The sequence below is a fragment of the Microchirus variegatus genome (assembly GCF_963457635.1).
Source record: "Microchirus variegatus genome assembly, chromosome: 20".
In the NCBI taxonomy this organism is placed as follows: Eukaryota; Metazoa; Chordata; class Actinopteri; order Pleuronectiformes; family Soleidae; genus Microchirus; species Microchirus variegatus.
The window spans coordinates 5,845,569-5,867,174 of NC_139821.1; the positions used below are offsets into that span (position 1 = coordinate 5,845,569).

General features: G+C 44.0%; 1 protein-coding gene across 1 annotated transcript; it reads right to left on the minus strand.

Moving 5' to 3' along the window:
- Positions 1-1,177: 1,177 nt before the first annotated feature.
- Positions 1,178-21,310, minus strand: dcn (decorin). Its single transcript, XM_083907222.1, has 8 exons — positions 21,101-21,310; positions 13,273-13,496; positions 8,163-8,275; positions 6,135-6,348; positions 5,384-5,497; positions 5,188-5,281; positions 4,302-4,440; positions 1,178-2,734 (listed from the first exon to the last, which is right to left on the minus strand). The coding sequence occupies exons 2-8, from the start codon at positions 13,475-13,477 to the stop codon at positions 2,534-2,536; spliced, it is 1,080 nt and encodes a 359-aa protein (XP_083763348.1). The 5' UTR covers positions 13,478-13,496; positions 21,101-21,310; the 3' UTR covers positions 1,178-2,533.
- Positions 21,311-21,606: the final 296 nt, after the last annotated feature.

Below are 21,606 nucleotides of genomic sequence, written 5' to 3' on the forward strand. Positions count from 1 at the left end.
GCTTTGATTCCTATTAAATGTTCTTGTTTCTTGACTTTGTTGCACTTTAATTTTACAAATCTGACGATTAGTGCCAGTCTAATTTCTCATATCTGTTGTTCCTGAAATAATACAATATAAGACAATGTGTGTGTTTTTTTTTTTTTGTAAACTTTTGACGATAGATGAATTATTCAGGGCTGAGTTTAACTTGTTTTCGTACGTCACACAGGTTCTATATACAAGAACGGAGACAATCTCACTGTTTATGAGCACTGATGATTGAACATTTACAAGCCGTTTCAGAAGCAAGAATCTCGACCACTTCACGTCTCCAGGGAGATCTGCCTTTTTTCCTCTTCTCCTGAAACCAAAATATCTCCATTACAGTCACATAAATGACTGAAGGACCATAAATCACTGAAATGGATGCTTATGCAAATATTTCCCCCTTTTTTTTTTTTTTTTTTGGTGTGTTTTTTTTTTCTCACCGTGGGACCCGGATGTGCGATGGTGGCTCAGCGATTGACATTGTCGCCTCACAGCAACGAGGTTATTGAAGCAACACACACACACACACACACACACACACACACACACACACACACACACACACACACACACACACACACACACACACACACACAGTCCAGTGAGACTGTGGCGTTTGCATATTCTCCCTGTGTCTGCACTGTTTGCTCTGCGAGCTCCAGTTTCCCAGCCAACAAACCATGAGACCTGAGAGACACATGAATGCGTTGTCTGTCCATACATACACACACACCCATATATATAAATATATATATGGGTGTATATGTATACAGTAGAGAGATGGATGCATAAAAGCACTATAAATGTATACAGTACATCCTGTAAAGGACCTGTCCAAAGTTTATCCTGACTCTACGCCAGCACCTTCTGAAAATGACTCTATCTATTGCTGATTTCATTCACAACTGTGCTTTATATATATATTTTTTATCTCATTCAGAGGACAAAAATACGTAATAATACGTTTAAAAGCGCCTTTATGAATGTCCAAAATGTCTACTAAAGAGCTGAGGAATTCTCACCTCCCAGTCCAGTTTTTTTTTTTTTATTACCTGCCTCCTCCTCTTCTTGTTCTTGCAGGAAAATCCAGCGTCACATTACGTATCACATTCATTCCATCCATCAAAAACCCTGCTACTGTTTCCATTAGTATGTTTTATTTTGTTCAGGACACCTTAGCTGGAGCCCCTGCTCCTGTCGAGGGGGGGGGGAGAAAAAGAAAAGAGGAAGACCTTTTTATTTGTGCTGATATATTACGTCTGCGCTATGGTAAGTGCTTGTGCCTATAAGTGAAGAGAGTTTTTTTTTTTTTTTTATACAGCATTTATATACAGCGTCTATACATACAACATCTATACTGTGGGCACCATTGGGCATGCCAGTCCAACAACGCCCTCCAATAGTGCTGTACTTGACAAACAATAAAATAAAATGAAAAAATAGTAAAGTAAAGAAGCAGGGAAACATGGAGAGAGACATACATACAGGCATGAACGAGAGATTCCAGAAAAGCACCAAAGAAAGAGGAAAAAAACAACAACAGCATGCATATAAATCTTTGGGAATGGCCTCTGTTTAAAACATACATGGTTTATTCTATATTTTCAGAAGCTATTTTTTTTTTTTCTTTAAAGAAACATACACAAAAGGGAACAGGATGGAATGTGGTGAAGGAAAAAAACAACAACAAAACAAAAACAAAAAAAACATCCAGAACTGAAGCAAACAAAGGAATCACAATGTGATAGAAGTCGTCACGGTTGCTTTTTATCTCTACTTGAATCGAGAGCACAATACAAATAGAAACTCGGCAGTTCTTTCATGGAGTGCGGCGTGGTCATCGCACGCTCCAAATGCTATTCCTAGTACACAGGTAATATCTAGTACATTCTCGTATACCGGCTGCTGTTCAAAGGTATCGTTAAAAACACAAGTTGACCCCTTTTCGCTGCCTGCTCTACAGGCCAGTCCTACAATGGATACAAGGTCATAAGAAAGTGGGATAATATCACATGAATGACGTCATATTCCACATAGAAATCTTTTTTTCTCCTTTTTTTTTTTTTTTTTTGGTTAGGGTATCACGGAAGTTCAATTTGTCCATTGCATGTTTTTTTTTTTTTTTTTTTTGCACACAATTATGCAATAAAAATAATAATGTGAGAAGGTGTTGTGTTAACGCTGACCTATAATGACTACTGTGCTGAGAGAGAGAGCATCACCATCGTACGCCGGTGTTTGCCGTAAGCTGTGTATGTGTGTGTGTGTGTGTGTGTGCTGCTGTCGCACCGACCTCGAAGCTAAATATTGAAATTGATATGTTGTGTTTTAAGGTCCATGTCAATGAGATCATTTTTTTTTTTTGGAGGGTGAGGGTAGGCAGTGTTGGTGTTGGTGGTGTTGGTGGTGGGGGTTGTGGTCAAAACACGCACGCTTACAAAACGTTCACACACTCATTCACAAACACACACGGTCTTTGCAGAGGCGTGCGCGCGACGACGCTCTACTTCTTCCTGTAGTTGCCGAGCTGGATGGCGGAGCGGTCGAAGACGCAGCGGAAGGTGATCGGCTGAACCTCCCAGTACGGCACGGGGTTGCTGAACAGGCTGATGCCGGAGTACATGGCCTTCTTGGTGTTGAAGCCGGGAGGACAGAAGTCCTCTGTTCCCACAGCGGCAATCTTGTTGGCGTGGAGGTAGACCACCTAGAGGAGGGATTGGAATCATAACAATCTTTAGTCGCTGATGGCAATAATTAAGGCATTCCCAAAATAGAGCACATAGAGAGGGGATGATACGACGCCCACAGAATGAAAAACAGCATTTTTTTCCCCCTTTAATGTTTAACTACAAACAGAGGAAAAAGGAAAATTATATAACCCTTAAGTGGGGAATGGATTTTGAATGAAATGCATCTGCCTCCACTACACTAGGTGGCGATATGACCCCTTTCACCTTGTTAATATTAGACAATAGTGTCCGATTTTTTGCTGACGGCTAATTGTTTTCAGTCAATATTTCTTTCTCACGTGTTCTTTGCACTCCCTCATTTGTACTTTGCCCTACCACACTTGTACTTTGAGCTCCCTCATTTGTACTTTGAGCTCCCTCATTTGTACTTTGAGCTCCCTCACTTGTACTTTGAGCTCCCTCATTTGTACTTTGAGCTCCCTCATTTGTTCTTTGAGCTCCCTCATTTGTACTTTGAGCTCCCTCACTTGTACTTTGAGCTCCCTCATTTGTACTTTGAGCTCCCTCATTTGTTCTTTGAACTCCCTCATTTGTTTTTTTCACTCCCTCACTTATTCTTTGCGCTTCCTGATTTGTTCTTTGCACTCCCTCATGTGCACTTCTTGATTGTTCTTTGCACTCCCTCACTTGTTCTTTGTGGCATGTTTTTTGTCTGTGGGCGGGCCTTAGGAAGCTGCCTGCTGATTGGCTACTGCGTTTTGGAGCGACAGTAGCCACAGTTCCACAGCTCCATTGAACATTCATGCGACTTTGAGGAGTTTGATTTCGTACAATATCAGTTGCACTAACGTGTTTACTTGTATTTAATAGGAAACCTAACATTATAATTCGTTTTTTTCCCCTTCAACATTATGCAAACATGCAACATTTGTAGAACATCTTACAGCACTTAAGAAGGGCAAGACAACAAGGCAACAAAAGGAGAGGAGGGCCACAAATTCACTGAAGCAGACAATTTAAGTAGATTGTGAAGCCAGCGGATCCGAAACCCTCAATTATACATGTCATAATGAATAACATTTGTCATGTTATCTGATTGAATTATACTAAAAACAAGTTTGCAAGAGCACGATGAGACCACAGATAATACTATAAAACTAAACAGCTCATTAAGAACCAGCTTTTAGAACATTTTGAACGCATTGTTGTGAGTATATTTAAATGATCCTGCACTCATAAACCTCATGTGCCACTTGAAAAAAGGTATTCAAGACACCAGGAAGGGTTTGTTTACACTTCTGCCTGCACAAACTAAGTGAACCCAGGTGAGGATTGTTACTGAAGCCTTGGTTCATTTGTAATCGGGCAATGTGAACCTAAACAAACCCCCCCAAAAAAAGCTGCAAAGTAAACTCTCCCGATATGGTTTACATCAGAGACAATGAGCTGTGTGTGTGTGATCGCACCGCAGGAGAATGAACAATGTGATTTGCTCCGGTGAGAAAGTTAATTTGCTGGAACAAAGTCTTTTCTTGTTGATCCTGTATTTGAAGTAACAGCAGAGATACACAAGGACTGTACCTGGATGTACTTGTGGTCGGGCAAACCCGGAGGAACGCTGGTCAGGATATTGTTGTCGAGGTGCAGCTCGCGCAGGTGGGGGACGTTACCCAGTGTGCCGTTCTCCACGGAGCTGATCTCGTTGTAGCTCAGACCCAGTCTGCAACGAGAGTCAGGAGTCGTTTAGGAACAAAAAAAAGCACAAAACGAGATTAAGACATCAAAGTTTGACTCCTGCATCTTTAGCTTTGGGAACTAACAAACACAAAAAAACCAGTCATAACAAAAGCCTGCTTTGTTCTCGCCATGGCATCGTTGGCATAATCGGAACAGTGATCCAATAAACACAACATGTAACCAGTTCAGTAAACAAAACAGTTATTTTGACTATCCAGAACCTATTGTTTAGGCGTTAGCGTTTCTGATATGAACTGGCAACCAGAGGTATGTCAATGCATGTCAATCCAGAGAATAAACACACAAAGCATGAGAAACTGAGAAAAGAAACATGAAATGGAAACGTGTGTGACCTAAATCACAAAATAAATCATGACAAGAGCAAATGTGTGCAGCAATATCAGTAACAATGATATGGGGGGAAATTATACCAAGAGTTGCTTGGTAAATTAATGAAAACTTTGAAAACAAATCCTGTTGAGGGACCCAAAGAAAACATTCCGCGACCCATCTGTGGGTCCTGATCCAGTTTTTGGGATTCACTGAACAAACAAGGGAACAAAGCCAAAGGCTCGACCACAGCTGCTCTCACTCAACTAAACCATTAAGTATTAACGGTGCAAATTCATTAGAAAATGTATTGTGATCGTCAACAGGTCCAAGTCGAGAAGAAACTGCAAGATTAGCATGATTCAGTGCTTCTAAAAAGGAGGATTAAGATTCCCAGTACTTAGCCAGGTTCTTCAGGCCTTTGAGGCTGCCAGATGTCACCTTGCTGATCTTGTTTCCATCCAAGTGGAGCTCAGAAAGAGAGCTAGGCAGACCTGGCAACCCACAAGACAAAGATTGTCACAAATGACTCAAGACTCACTCACGACATTACATTGACATTTTCTCAGTGTTCTATGAGTTGCGAGGCTGCGAACCTTTGGGGATGTCTGTGATGTCGGTGTCCGCTATGCGAATGTAGGAGACTCTTTTCAGGTCAGAGAAACAACCGGCTTCAATGCCGGCACTCTTCAGAGGGTTGGATCCGAGCTCTGAAAAAATGAAGAGAAACTTAATATGACAGAAAGAGAGGGAGAAATAACAGCAGTATTGGATCAGTTCTATGAGGTTTATTCCCCTCCTCGTCTGTTACGGGAACATGGGAGTGACGAGTAAACAAAGTCTTGGGCAAGAGAATGGCTGGTGTTTACAAAAGAGATTCCACACCAGATTCTCCAATTTGTTACAATGGGACCGTAACTCTCATATCAGTTCATTTTAAGTGACTGAATCCACTCCTTGTTAAGTTTAAACTATGCCAAAAAACCATTTGTGAACAAGGAAGTAAACAGCTTTCAGTCAGTTGATCAACAAAGGCTGAGAGGGGACTTTTGCATAAACTGTATGTCCAAGCACTATAATAGCTTTCCCCATTGAAGTACAGCACGATATGTATTGGCACAAGACTCTGAAGTCCACTTTTTGATCAAATAGTTGCAGGAAATAGGCAAAAGTAAGGAACCAGCATTCCCATTGGTATGGCCCTATTTGTGTTTCCCTTGAGTTGGAAGAACAAAGACACATAAAACATATTTCGGACATCTTCTGAACACATGTTGTAATTGCCCTAAAAAGTCAACTTGTATCAAAACAGGCTGAACCAAAGCAGCACATTCTTGGAGTTCATACCCATGACGATGACATGGGACATGCCCTGGAAGGTGGCCTTCTTGATCTTGGTGATGTCGTTCTCGTGGATGCGCAGCTCCTGCAGGCTCTTGGGCATGTTGGCTGGCATATCCTTGAGCATGTTCTTGGACAGGTAGAGGCGCTGCAGCTTGGTCAGAGGGCTGAGGGCCTTGGCGTGGATGACTGTTATTTTGTTGTTCACCAGGATCAGAGCCTAAAATAGAGGAATACCCTGAGGATTAGATACTTATAACAATATCCTCACAAAACTGAATTTCCAACTGCAGCATCATTGGTATGCTCACACCCGCGGGAGCTCGCCACAGCCACAGCGAGCTTCCTGGTCTCCGGCCAAAACAGAGGACTCTGCAGGTCTTTACTGACTGACAAGATTCACTCTGATGAGGTCACTAAAACAACACTCGATGACGGTCCCTTTCCTGTTTGGCTAAATGGTTCTGCGGTCGATGAAAAGTTTATTTTTATTTTCAAGTAGCAGTCACTGTTGTGCTGGGAGTGACTCGTTTGTTGATATTAGCAGACTCCATTTCAACCCAAACAACAACTCATTTCACTTCTCGCTACTTGCTGCTTCGGTAGCAGTGGTTTGGAAGTTAGCCACTGATGTTAACCTGAGGCATAACGTCACATCTTTTTCATCAGATATGGAGCAAATCCCTACGATTCCTACATCATGGATCACTGGCAGGTTAATGTTCATCTGCCCTGCTGTACTGGTGATGAGTGGCGCCCCAAGACGTAGTGGAGTGGCTACAGAACTTGGTGTTGCCATCTGTAGAGAACCAGGAGGAGAACCACTGAAAGTCAGCACAGAGTCAGAGGGTATTCCGGGTATGGAAGGCCCCAACTCGTCCTTCTCAGCAGGTAAGATGGAACAAAACCACCAACTCGCTACTGTTTCTGGCAGAAGGTCCCAAACCACAGGCCTTGCCCACATCCTACCGCTAGAGAAACAGCGACAAGTTGGCAACGGGAAGCTCAGCTCAGAGTTGAGACCTGCCAGACGCAGAGGATGAATGTGCCATTCAGCGGCTCTCCTCCAGATTCTCCCTTCTCTTCACTTGCAGATTTAGATATAGATTTAGAACACTGAGCTTCCAGTGAACCAGTGATCAGCCACTCTAGAGTTTACATGCAAGTGGTCCGGAGACCATCTTTTTCCAAGCGGACCAGAGTTCAAGTTGTTTGGTCCACATCAGAGGTCTGACCCAAACAACCACTACTTAAGGGATACACGCACCAGGGTTTAGTTCTACCACACTAAACAAGGCTGACGTGAACCACACCCTTACTCTAATGTGGATTACTCTGAAGTAAAATATGTGCACTTTCCGAAAATGAGACATTTTGAGCAGCAGCAGCAGCAGCTGTGAGATACTCCAACCAAGATGGAGGGTGAGGTCTGGGGCCGCTGTGACTTATCTCTAATGCATTTTTCAAAGGAATTTTTACTCCCGCTGTTCCAGTCTTGTGTAAGCAAGTCGATGTTAGGTATGCGGTCCATTCCACTCTGGAAGAGGACTGTTTCATTACAGTGAAAACATCTATGACTGTCAGACAGAGGTAGTTATTGCGAGCATGAAAGCTGCAGGAGTTTTAGAGGTGTGTGTGTGTGTGTGGCCGTGAGACTGTAAGGCTAGTGGGTGAATAGTTTCCATGCACCTGGAGACTGGGGGGATGTGCTAGTGATGGGAATCACTGTCTCTGGATGGGAAGTGGGGGGTGGGGTGTTATGTAAGATCAGAGAGGAGGAGGAGGAGGAGGATGAAGAAAGATCTCTGGTGTGGGCTTCTTGATTGGATTTTGCTCTGTGTGCTGCAAAGTGTGAGTCAGTGTTTTTGGCTACGCATTATCACAGCTGGTTGTGATCTGTGGACACACACAGACACACATACTACAAATATGCTGTACTTCCTCCCTTCCTGTAGAAGAGGGGTTGTAGGGAGTGTGATGATTGTTAGTGAAGACATTAATGCACAGGTAACGAAAGCCCGACAGATCTCTTACATGCAGTCCTTTGAGGTTCTTGAAGTCGTTCTCCTTGATCTCAGTGATCTTGTTGTTCTGCAGGTCTAACAGGGTGGTGTCATCAGGAATGTCCCCAGGAACTGCCTTCAGACCTGGTGGGACAGTTTATATGAGACAAGTCGTTCAGTAGATGCTCTGCAATGAAACCATTAGAGTGATGTATGATGGAAAAAAACGAGCTCGACGTGAAGTGGTGACAGCTCTGTTTCAGGGGATGAGTGGCTAACCGTAGTCTGACCTCGACAGGAAATGGACACAAAAACGGTATGCGGAAAATGACTCATTCAATAAATCACAGTTACATTAGAAATGAAAGTGTGTTTCAATGCAAAAACAAAGTAAAAAAAAGTTGCCTAAAGGTGTCCCCTGAAGCCTTTCACTCATTCACTTTGAATGGGGCATTCTCAAGCATTGCCAAAAATGCATTGTGGCTCCATTGCTGTGCTTTTCTGCAAAAAAAACAACTGAGGAATGTTAATCTTTTCAAGATTCAGTGCGAGCGGCAGCCAAGTTTTTACGCGTTCAGGCTCAAACGCACCGTCCAAACGGAGCTATCGGACAAGACTGCTCTCCTTGTATCCAGGGTTTTTCAGAGGTTAGCGTGCACTCATGATGGATGGACGCAAAAGGGACACCATGACTTTGGAAAAATGGTCGGCATGACACACTGATGACTCCCCAACAGCCGTCTACGATCACCTCGCGTGATGGAGGTAGTGCACCGTAACCGTCTACTGCTTTTAGGATTCTACACGAAATCAAATCAATTTCACTTCCTGTCTCCTTGTGTACATAATTGTAAAGTGGGCTGGCCTTTTGGAAAAGCAAATGCATAAATTCATTCTACAGCTCAGCACATGAAACCCATCTATATCTTCTTCTACCGCTTTATCCTACACAAGTATCTTTTTGGCCTAATACCCAAATCTGTATATATATGTATATATATATACATATATATATATATATAACTATTTAAATAAATCAAAGCAAAGATCAAATCACAGAACAGTTATCCCCCTCCCTAACCAACTAAACATAAAAATGCTTGGAGTGCTTGGAGACTCTTAAGTCTACTTCAGGAGTACTCCAAAAAGTCAATCCTGGAAGTGCAGGAGAAGGAGTTTAACAGCGTTTACACTGAAATAACAAGGTCTGCTTATAGAGGACCATGCTACATAAAGCCTCAACGACAGGGACTTGATGCAGAGTTGGTTTTAATGGCGACATTCTTCACGGACCACATTACTGTTGTTTAAATGGTGAAAATGGACCTTAAAACTAATATCCGTTGGGGGGGGGGGGGGGGGACTCTAAGGTTAAAGTATATCGCACATCACGACTAAGGTGACTTAGAAAACACATCTTCTGGTCGCGTGTTATTGAACGAGGCCAGACGTGGTAAGGCAAATACAACACACACACTTAGATTTATAATACGCAGTTTACATTTCAGAGCAAGAGGCGTCGGATAAACTGTTTAGCAAAATTCCTCATTGCCTCTCTCCGCGTGCATACGTACTGTACATGCTGTAAGTCTGGACACGTTTTGTGATGATTTCTGCTAAGTTCACCCAAACATTGCCTCGAGCTAGGTTTGCTTTAGCTGTCAACTTTTCCAGCTCTGCAGCGAACGAGCCACAAAAACCATCACAGCTGTTTGTGGTCGCCGCCGTCATTACAGCAGCACACTACGTACCTCTATCTGTGGATGCTGCAAATTCTCTTTTTATTGTTCTTGTCCCGGTCGGACTTTCTCAGCCTTTGCCGCTGCAATTTGGAATATTCTTTTTTTTTTTTTTTTCTGTCTTTCTCTCTGCTAATCTGTTCTTCATTTTTGTGGCAACGCAAAAACCAAACAACTGGAATCGGCCTTTAGCACATTTTGTTCTCACCGTTGTGTACAGTTGAAATGGGTGTTTAAAACTACATCACTTTATGTAGCAATGTATTCTGCAAAAGTACACTGAAAATGATTGAAGTGAGCGATTGCTTCAGACTGGACTCGACCGGTCTGGACTGGACTCATATCAGCTCTTCCTCACAGGGTTGTGTAATATCCTGTGTCTGGTGCTCAGTTTGGGCAAAACATGTTCATGTGGCTGTGTCTCGTGGGTTAGTTTGAGTAAACCTGGACTTTTTTTTGTTGGGTCATTTGATGTGAGTGTGAGTGGACGTGACTTGGGGTGAATTCCAATTCCTTGCTTAACCCTCAGTCTCAAAAATGTGCGCTCCCTCTAGTGCAAGTGCTGTCCCGATTCTCGGAAAAATTAAGTTGAGGGCCGAGTTTAAGGACTGTATCGCCCTCAATATTGAGATTTTCCGAGACCACCCTTGGGAGCAAGGGCTACCCAGAATGCATTGCGTGTTTTGACATGACAAAGACGGCGCCGAAAGCAGCGAAACGAGTACGCTACAAATTAAGTATTTTCTTTGTTAATAGAGATATAAAAATGATGAAAACCATTGTATTATCTTAGTTTAGGCTCATATTATGGATTACTGACGTCATTGTTGCGTAACATTTTTATTTTACGATCTTTTGTCAATAGCCGGCCGGTGCACACACGCGATCGTTTGCTATCGTTTACTTTTCAATAAGCCGTGGTGTGTGGTAACTGTGTTCTTCTTCGAGTTGACAGACTGGACGCAGCTTTCGTGTTATTCTGCCCCCTACAGTCTGAAGACGTATCTGCATTTAAGGGGTGTCCCATTTCTAAGTGACAAAATAAATCCTCAACACTTGGTTTTGAGGGCCAGTTAAGATTAAGGGTTAAGATAGGAATTGGAATTCACCCTTAAACTTCTTCCTGGAAGGTTTTGTTGTCATCCTGCAACGAGAAATCAGACGAGTGCTTTGTGATAATGAGCAGACTCCTTCTGTCTTGACCAGGCCTCTCTCTCTCTGTGTGTGTGTGTGTTCAAATATATACAGGTTTGAATCATGAGTGTGTGTGTGTGTGTGTGTTTGCGTGCATGCCAGCAGGTCTGGGGAGCAGATGAAGGCTTGGGGCCAACCTCGCTAACGCTGGAGTCGGAGATCCAGCCAATGAGCTTCATCTAGGGGGGGAAAGTGCTGCTGATGGTGGTGGTGATGGGGCCCCAGCTGCAGCACTGATGTAATGGAACCAGTGGAACCGACTGCATGTGTCTTTGTCTCTGACTGTTAGCTACCTGTCCATCTGCCCGCATTATGTTGACTTCTAACATCGTTTCTTGTCCTGTGATTCATTTCCTTCTTAATTTATCCCCTTTAGCCTGATACTGAACGCGGTTAAACGTCGTCTCGCTCTCTCTTCTCCGTTTCCTCCATCTGTTTCAGTGAAGCCCCTCCCTTTGCAAACAAACAGGCCGAGCCAAAAAAACAATCAAACCCAACTGTGTTGCGAAGCACTTTTATGTAATATACAAGAATAAATGAGGTCAAAGCCTTTTTTTTTTTTTTTTCCTGTGTGCAAGATGACTCGAGCTCTTTTAATTGCCATACATCAGACTGAACAAACAGCGCAGATAAACTCCAGATACAGACGCTGACGCTGAGTAAACTGTTGTGACTGAGCCGCGACAAAATGCTAACAAATTGTCGCATGACGGGACAGAAAAAAAACACATATTTTGGACGTCTGAGGTGCAAGGATTTGTTCAAGACTTTTGCAAACTATCATTTAAGCGTCACCATTGTTTTTGGGTTTTTTTTGCCCACAGTGAGGAAATAATGTGACTGTTAACAAGGAAGTGGAATACGGACTCTGTGGGACATCTGTGAGCGTTTAACTTATCGACATTTGTGTCATGTTCTCTGGGAGACTTCGTAACACAACACACCCGACCAATGACCCCGTGGGTTTGGGTGGATGGTGGAGACAGACCGGCTCGTAAACTCGGTGACTTTAAAAAAAAACCCACTAATGTCACTCACCGCAGTAAAAGTGTCGCAGATGCTGCCTGACTACTCAAATAGAAGCCTTTTTAGTGAAGACAATGGATCACAACAATAGGCTTTTCCAAGGCTACATGCAGCATAAAAGCTAAATGAGCTTTTATTCGTTTTGCATTGCATTGTCTTGGAAAAAGACTAACTTTAACATTTTGGTGCATTATGTAATAAATGTAAAGCAACTGGCCATAAAATCCTCCCAATACGTCACAGAGACTCAGGAATAATGTTCATATAACAAACTGAACTCACCAACAATAACAGTACAGACAAAATATTTGCATTAAAAAAATATATTTTGCAGACTGCAAATCATGTTTTGGCATGTGGCGCCACCTACTGCCGTCTACCAATCATTGCAGTCAGTAGAGTCTCAGCTGCCGAGCAACCACGGGTTGCCAGTTAGGTCAGAAAACGAAACCTAAAAGACCTCGGTGTTTTGAATTTTAATGTAGTAACCGTTTTTGGCCACATTCTTACATATGGCGCCTTTAAAGCATAAATATATACACTACCGTTCAAAAGTTTGGGCTCACTTAGAAATGTCCTTATTTTTGAAGGAAGAGCACTTTTTGTTCAATGAATATAACATTAAATGAATCAGAAATACACTCTATACATTGTTAATGTGGTAAACGACTATTCCAGCTGCAAACGTCTGGTTTTTATAATGGAATATGTACATAGGTGTGTAGAGCAACCATGTCTCCAGTGTTCTAATGGTACATTGTGTTTGCTAATCATGTTAGAAGGCTATTGGATGATTAGAAAACCCTTGAAAACCCTTGTGCACAGCTGAAAACAGTTTTGCTGGTTCTTTGATGAAAGGGCAAAATCATTATTTCTAATGTTGTCAATGTCTTGACTATATGTTCTATTCATGTTGCAACTCTTTTGATGAATAAAAGTGACTTTTAATGGAAAACTGGGCAAAATTGTATCGGCGACCCCAAACTTTTGAACAGTAGTGTATATATTTATAGCTAAAAATGAATTGTGTGGCTTAAATTTGCTCTGTTTTATGCTATTTATAAAGACTTCAGTTTTCAATGTGTCTGGAGTTGAATCTACGAACCTCTAAGGAGAATAAACCAACGAAGAGAATGAATGGGTTCATATATGCAAAAATCAGTAAGTGGTGTCTGTTCTCACCGAGGTCAGAGCACTGGATCACGCGGAGGTGGCACTGGCATCTGAATGGGCACTTGGGTCCCTCGGGGATGGCAGGGACGCTCAAGTCTGGAGTCAGACCCGATCCCGGCTCGTCCTCCAGCATGAAGTCTAGGAAGCCGGATTGGTGGAAGGGCAGAGCCCAGCAGGCGGTGACCAGGAGCAGAGAGAGACAGGCCGACCTCATGGTGCTGCAAGCAGTGAGCCTTGGAGGAACGAGAGGACACAGTTTAAGAAAATTTGGCCCTGGAAACCGTCTTCAAAAATAGTCCCGTGTAACTATCTGTTTCTCGACTTAATGTTATAATCTGCAGCAAAGTATAAGGAGGATAGATTTTCAGCATTGGCAGCGGTTCAAAGGCAAACCGGCGGCGACAGAACACCAGGCGCCGAGTGACGTCCCAGAGAGGCAAAGGTCAACGGTCAGAGGTGAAGGAGATGAAACACTTGGGTCAAACAGTTTAGTGAAGACTTTGTGCAGAAGAAGGTGAAAGACAGAAGCCAAACATGAGAACATGACACCTTGTTTTTTTTGGAGAAAAGAAACAAATCTCAAAAAAGAGTAGAATTGTATTGTCTGGAAGTGGAGAAGGAACATTTTCTTTGGGTCATGATTAAGAATACAAAACGAAGAAAAAACAACGTCGGCTTCCAGTTTCCTCCTGTAGCCAACCAGGAAGTAAAATGTATATCTAATAGCCACCAGAGGGCGACTGATTTATAACATTGGTAAACATTTACGTGCAGAGTTTCACTTCTTCTTCAGTAGAACATCATGACTGGTTGACACTTAATTCATAGGCATAAAATCCATAATATCCAGCCTACATGCTCTTATTTAAAGAGGACCTAGACCGGAAGTTCCAATTAACGCTGTTTTTTTTGGTGTGAATCTGCGCCATTACCTCGTTTATGAAGCCCTGAAGGTTCGAAACAAACAGTTCAGCCACTGCTGAGAACGCTGTGTTGTATTGTAATCTCGGGCTCAGCGAGATCTCTGAAAAAAAACCCATCTGGTTACGTAAAAAGCATTTCTGAGAGCCAGTGTGCTAGTTAAATGACTTCCGGGTATTGGCCAATCACAAGACAGTTGGGAAGGCTCTACGCTGGCTGGCCAATCACAACACAGTTCAGTCTTCTGGGGGTGAGATTTCAGTCTGAAACACCGCGGCTGAGGAGAGCTTCAGTGAGGAGAGATTTGTATCGGCTCGTTTACAGCAACTAGGAGGTTTTTGACCATAAAAACAAGTTAATGTGTGTAAGTAGACCTCCATAACTCACATATATGTGCAACAGGACCACTCTATGTGAGCTTTAAATTGCCTACAGTTGGTTAGTTTGCAAAGAGAACATTTCTATCCAACAAATGCAGCGATATAAGCTGAAATAAACCCATATTAAAATGGGTCTTGACATACCGTAAAAGCTGATATGTTGTAAATTCTGTCTCGCATCGCTGGAGCTACTTGACTTGAAGGGATCACCAATAATGTTTCCACTTCAAAACTACCTTAGCCACAGCGAAAGAATAACAACATCTGCATTAGCTTTCACAGTCACACACACACACACTCACACACACACACACACACACACACACACACACACACACACACACACACACACACACACACACACACACACACACACACACACACTCACACGGGAGACATTTTCGTGGCTGCCACTTTTCTCCGCTGTAGGCTGCAGCATTTTCTTATTCTGCGGTGATGAATCACAGTCATCGTGTGTTTGCCAAGAACTTCACCGTGTCATTGTGTGTGTGTGCGTGTGTGAGTGTGTGTGTGTGTGTGTGTCGGGAAAATACAGCAAAGATGCATGAATCCTGTGTCATTGCTTCCTTATACAGTCTGTTCCCAAAGACACAACTGTCTTTCTGTCTCTTATTCAAATCCGGTGCGGACATCCAGGAAGACTGCTTGACCTTTTACACACACACACACACACACACACACACACACACACACACACACACACACACACACACACACACACACACACACACACACACACACACACACACACACACACAGAAAGAGTCTCAAAGACCTAGCAATCTGCTTGTCAAGCGTAAAGCCAAAAGTTGCTCCTTCCTTCTTGGTGCCACAATAATTGAAGGGCGGATTTTTTTTATCCGCGGCTGCGAACAAATGATTTGGGAGAAGCTGGTCTGCAGCAGCAGCAGCAGCAGCAGCAGCAGCAGCAGCAGCAGCAGCAGCAGCAGCAGCAGCAGCCGTCCTTGACCTGAACATTTTGATGAAACTGACCCAAAAAGAGTTGAAAGAGACTTGTGCATACGATCCGTGTCGATGTGTTGTAACTGGGTTTCACTTCCTGTTTTTTCCGCGCTCCTCGTCTCTCAATGAGAGAGGAGGCGAGAAAACAAAATGGGATGTGCTGATCCAGTGTAGTGTTATCCAGGTTTAGGGGTTACGTGAGGTCATGTGGATCACGCGGCCGCCAATGACTCTCAACACACTCTGTAATTACAGTCGACGGCCACCGCTGTGACACACTGTACAGCTTCGCTGCGGTGGTTATACAGTGCTTGAATACAGTATGACCAAACTTGAAATGACTTCAGCTCAGAAGATGCCTGGTGCCGGACGGGATATCTCTTCCCGATGTGTTCTTCTCCTGTTGCTAAGACGTGGAATGAAGCCGAAAAAACACACACTCGACGAGGGGATGATTTCATACATGGACGCGATGTTTAAATGTTGAGCCGTTTTTCCACTGGTCTTAACATACAGTGGATCCAGAGGACACGTTGTTCTAGTCTTCAACGCTGAGTAATCTTGGCCGTGCGAGAGCATCTTATCTCACCGTGGCTGAAAGCTCGGTCCAATGTAAACCTTGTTTGCAGATTTGGCGGTGATGTTCTGCTGCAGCACTGTAAAGCTCTCTTGGGTCATGCAGTCTTTGATGGTTCACTTTATCCTCTGTAGATGCCAGAAGGGTTTGGGCTTCGTCCTGTAGCTTATTGCATTTATTACAGAGACTTCGCCAAGAATTTGAACGTCAGTTTATCAAACTGATTTTTTTGTGTTCGCGGCGCTGCTGATGTCGTGAACTTTTCACATCTGGCGCGTAGAGCCAAAGCCGTGTCTCTCTGCGAGATCTCTGCAGAATAACAAACAGGTTTCACTCGCGATCACTGACCCTTATCTCCATGCTTTGACCTGTGACCGCAGGCACATGAACAGATATAATACATATGTGCGTTGGTTGTCCGATTGTCCATATGTCCTGCCTCCGAACCCATCAATCATGTCCATACATTTTTCAGCAGCTTTTAATGCGAGCCAGGCGGGCAAGAAGTCATCTCTCTGAACTTTTAATGGCTTTTAAACCCTTGTGCCGAGACAAGGGTTACAACTTTATATTATGGCGTGTTTCTGAGTGGAACAGTCCAGTTTGGTACGCGGAATAGTACCAAAATAATCAGGCCCAACCATGTTCCATTTTCCAGTACCTTTCCTTTGGGGTGCCAGAGTAAGAGCCAATTCCAATTCCTATCTTAACCCTCAATCTTAACTGGCCAAAACTGATCAAAACCAAGTGTTGAGGGTTATTTTGTCACTTAGAAATGGGACACCCCTTAAATGCAGATACGTCTTCAGACTGTAGGGGGCAGAATAACGCTAAAGCTGCGTCCAGTCTGTCAACTCCAAAAAAGAAGAAGAAGAAGAACACATTTACGTCACGATTGACAGTTACCACAAACCACGGCTTATTGAAAAGTAAACGATAGCAAGCGATCGTGTGTCCGCACCGGCCAGCAAGGAATTGGAATTCACCCTAAGTGATCGAGACGGGTGGAGCTAAACCCCCGACAGTCAGCCGATTGGGCGTCACTCCCTTGCAACCGGCTTGACGTCTCATTGGGGAAAAAAGAGCTGCTGGATGTCCTCCTTTGTTGTGTTGCGTTCTGCATATCTCACTGATGCGGCCATCGGGGATTACTCTTTAGAACATTTGTGTATGTATATGTGTGTTATGTGTAACTCTGGTTCTTTGTAGCATCATCACAGGGGTGAACTCACGCATCATCCAAAAGGTCTGTGGGCAAACATGAAGGTCAAACTGAGAAACACAGCAAGTCACGGTCCGACGTGAAAAACGTGAATATCAATTCAAAGATCTTCACAGCGGCAGGCGAGGACCTCTGAAGACGCGCGGTGCGTGAGACGACCTGCCGGGCCCCAGGCTCCGGTTCTCTCATTACCAGTCTGCTCTGATGTGTCCACAGACCCCTGAAGGATGACCTTCCCGGGCAAAGAACGCACGCACATGAAAAATCCAGTGAACACAAAACATACATAGGGCTCCTAAAGCAACACACTTGTGTGTGTGTGTGTGTGTGTGTGTGTGTGTGCACATGTTAAACCCAGAGGGGCTGGCAACACAGCATGCAGGAACATGAAAGGACCATGCAAGCGCGTCCCATCTATCAGCATCTCAAATCCTTGTCAAGATGATTCAGCTTCCTGGGATCTTTTTTTTTTTTACAAAAAAAAATACCAGTTTTTAATCAACTTTGGCTGTGATTAGCCTGAGAGTGCAAAGACCAGGGTAAACACACCCATTTCTTCATTGTCTGCTTCATTTCTGGTGCAACGCTACAACATGCATTCATCTTCCCCGGGGTGTTAGCATAGCTGTTAGCCATGAATGCTTTAACCTAACCTTGAAATCGTTGATCAGGGAAGTAAACAGTCCATTGTGTTGTTTCTTTGGCAAACTACTTTTGTATCTGGTGCATTTGTTGATATGAACATTTCGTGCACAGGCGAGAACAACCACTGGTAATGGGAAAAGACGTTAATTGTTCTTTTTTTCCCCCACACTGGTTAAGAAAAGACCCACAACTTTCAGTGGGAAAAGAGGCTCCAGTGATCCCACCAAATTGACTGAACGCAAAAATCTTACGCTTAAAAACAGGGTTCACTTTTGTGCCTTTTCAGGTCACAATACAACAACGGGAGGAGGACACATCTGATGACTCTGACCTTTTTTGGTCACATTTGGAACTTTTGGGGAAATACTGCTTTGAGACATTCCGAAGAGATTGAAAGGACTTTTCAGCAGATGCCAGTTGACACACCGCACAGCTGAACGACGTCACGGATGTCTCCAAAGTAATGAACACGGGGGCAGATGTGTCAAAGTTAGGTCTGTGTTTCCAAAGATTAACATTCCCCGAAAAGGATAGGTGGTAAAGACGTTTGCTAACCCGCTCTATCTTCATCTCCCGTGTGTCTGAAACCTGCGATCAATCACCTCTGCTGTGTCGTCGTCTGACCAGGGAATTAAAAAAAAAAAAAAAAAAAAAGGGGATGGAGGTTGACATTTCCTGTGGTGCGGCGGCATCCTTGTCAATTCGCCTGTCGCCCTTCTTTTGTCTCATCCCTCTCTCTTTTCTGCGCTCACCCCCCCCCCCCACCCCCCACCCCCTCTCTCCCCAAGTCTGGGCCCCAGCATTACTAATGATTCCCAGACAGGAAGCAAGCGCTCGCATGAGGGAGTAAAGTGATTTTCCCTCCTTTGCTTTGTCACTTTCTCCCTTTTTTTTTTTTTTTTTTTGTCACAGCTTTTAATGACACAACTCCGTCTGCAGCGAAAAAAAAAAACGATCCGAGCATTAAGACGGCGCCGACACCGCGGATACGACATAAACAGACACCGACTACCTCGCCCCCATCCCATCTATCTCTTCACCTCTGCAGCCCGTCTGTCAGCAATGAATCACTGCGAGGTATTTACAAGGCCACAGGACATTTAAAACACGTGTGGCCCTTTTAACCTACACCAGCAAACCAATACGAGCGTCCCCTCCCACGCGGGCCGCGTAAACACACGCTCGGACACAAAGCTGAACGGATTTTGCCAAAGTGGTCATTATTTTTCAACTTATGTCAGATATGTCAGGGGGATTTTTTGTGTCTGAAAATATGCACGGACACGGCCAACAAACAATTTCCGAGCCAAAACGTTCTTCGTATTAGGGGTTAGGCCAACTCTTGTCCATGCTTCCATGGGGAGGATTTTTTTTTGGCTTTGAACACAATCACTGTCATTTTTCTTTATTTTGCAAGTGTCAGAAGTGCCTTAACTATTACTAACACGTCATGTCGGGGCATATTTTCTGTTGTTCGGAGCCGTAGCATGAGAAAAGAGGGCGCGCGGTTAAGCCACATTTCAGCTGTTCCATGAGAAGAGCTGTCGGCCTGCCATCAACCTCAGTCCCATTATCAACAGTCTGCTGTGCAGCAACAGACGTGGACAAACTGCCCGACCTTCTCTGCTTTCTTCTCTTTCCATCTCCTCCCAATTAAAGCTCTCTCATTCCCCTCCCATAGCTTATGGCTATTTCTCTCTTTCTCTGTCTGACCCCGAGAAAAACTTTGGCCAGAAAGACTGACATGTGGAACTTTCTGGTATTCCAGTGAGCAAAAAAGGAGAGAGAGAGAGAGAAAAGAAAAAAAAAGAGAAAAGCCTTCATGGCTGATATCCATTCACTTCCATTGTTCTATGGTGCTTTTTTTTCTGACCCAGAGAGCTGAAGTCCAGATGGAAAAAATGCAGCCCCTGAGTGCAAATCTGGGCCTTGTCTCCTCCCAAGCCTCCATTTGCTCAGTCCTGGTTTCAAATGCTAAACATCTGCTCTGCTGAACTCGAAAATATGAAGGTACTTGTGTATATTTGACTTTTTTTAAAATTCCATCTCCACTCAATTTCAGTGCAGCTGAACCTTATTAGTTTTTTTTTTCCCCTCCTGGCAAAAAAAAGGATGTAATGAGTTAGTTGTGTTGGGAGTTGTGCGGTGGCTTTGCTGCCAGGAAGCCTTTCAGAAAGACGTCTCTTTGATAGGAAGACGCTGTATCATTACAGGATTAATGGCACCGTTGTGTTGCCAGGTAGAGCTTTTTCTATAAAGAAAATCCTCCCTCCTTCAAAGTCCCTCACTTAAAAAAAAAGTTGCCCCCTAGCAATTTTCAGGGTGCCGTTCCATCCTGCTCCTTGAGAAACAGGCAACGCCACCAGCGGGCAGACGAAGGGTCATGGTGTGTTGAGAAGGAACAGACAGATAAGACACTGAGGGGGGGGGGGGGGGGTTACTAACCCCTAACCCCTAACCCAACACAGAGAAAAGCCTCATTGAGGAGCGGAAAGAGACCAAAAAGTAGGTAAAGAAAACCTAACCCTTCACATTTTCCTGTAGAAATTCACTCAGTGATGGACACATAACACAGATTAACATACGTTTTTTTTCCCCCTCTTTGGCACAGTATTGAGGGACCAGCATCAACACCACCACCACCACCACCACCACCACACCCCCTTCCCCTCTGCCGCTGCTCTTTTCAGTGCCTTGTATGCAGATTGGACTGGAAACAATTAAGTCCTCTCATCACAAAGCCAAGATTGTGTTGTGGGAACAAGACCTGGCAGCATATTTGGAATATAATACAACACAGACGCATTTCACTCACTCACTCACTCACTCACTCTCTCTCTCACATACACACAAAAGTAAACGCAGCATAAATACATCAAGCAGTAAATTTGCACACAAAAAAATGATATATGGGAACATTATGCACACGTTGTATTTTAATAAACAGAAGAAGCAGCTCGTGAAGACATTTTTCTTGTGCAGGAAGTCTCAATCAAGTCTTTTAAAATCAGTCCAAAGTGAAACTCTACTCCTTTACCCCCTCAAAGCTCACTCACTGATAACACTTTCCTCTCTCCCCCCCCCCACGAGATAAAGGAACAAACCTACCTGTTCTCAGTTTAAACGTGACACAAAGAGTGCAGAAGTGGGCGAGCGAGATGAGCCTGACTCCCAAAAATCCAGCCGAGTGTGTGGGGGGATGAGACTGTGAAGTGGCTGCGAGGGCCTATGGGCTCGGTAATTGGACTCGGAGCAACGCTCGGCCAAGATCAAGCAGGTGTGCTCTGTCACAACAAGGGGAGGAGAGAGAGGGCGAGAGAGGAAGGGGAGAACAGAGGGGAGAGAGAGAGAGGAGAGAGAGAGAGAGAGAGAGAGGAGGGAGGGGTCCGAGCGTCGAGCTCCTCTCAGGACCGACAACAATTGGTGGAGGACTTCCCCTGAGTTCTTTGCTGTGCGAGTTTCCACAAAAAACAGCTAGAAATGGAGAAGGGAGGGAGTGTGTGTGTGTGTGTGTGTGTGTGTGTGTGTGTGTGTGTGTGTGTGTGCAGGGAAAGGGAAGGGAAAGAATAAGAAGAAAAGAAGCAGAGAGTTAAAGGCAAAGAGCAGTGATTGGG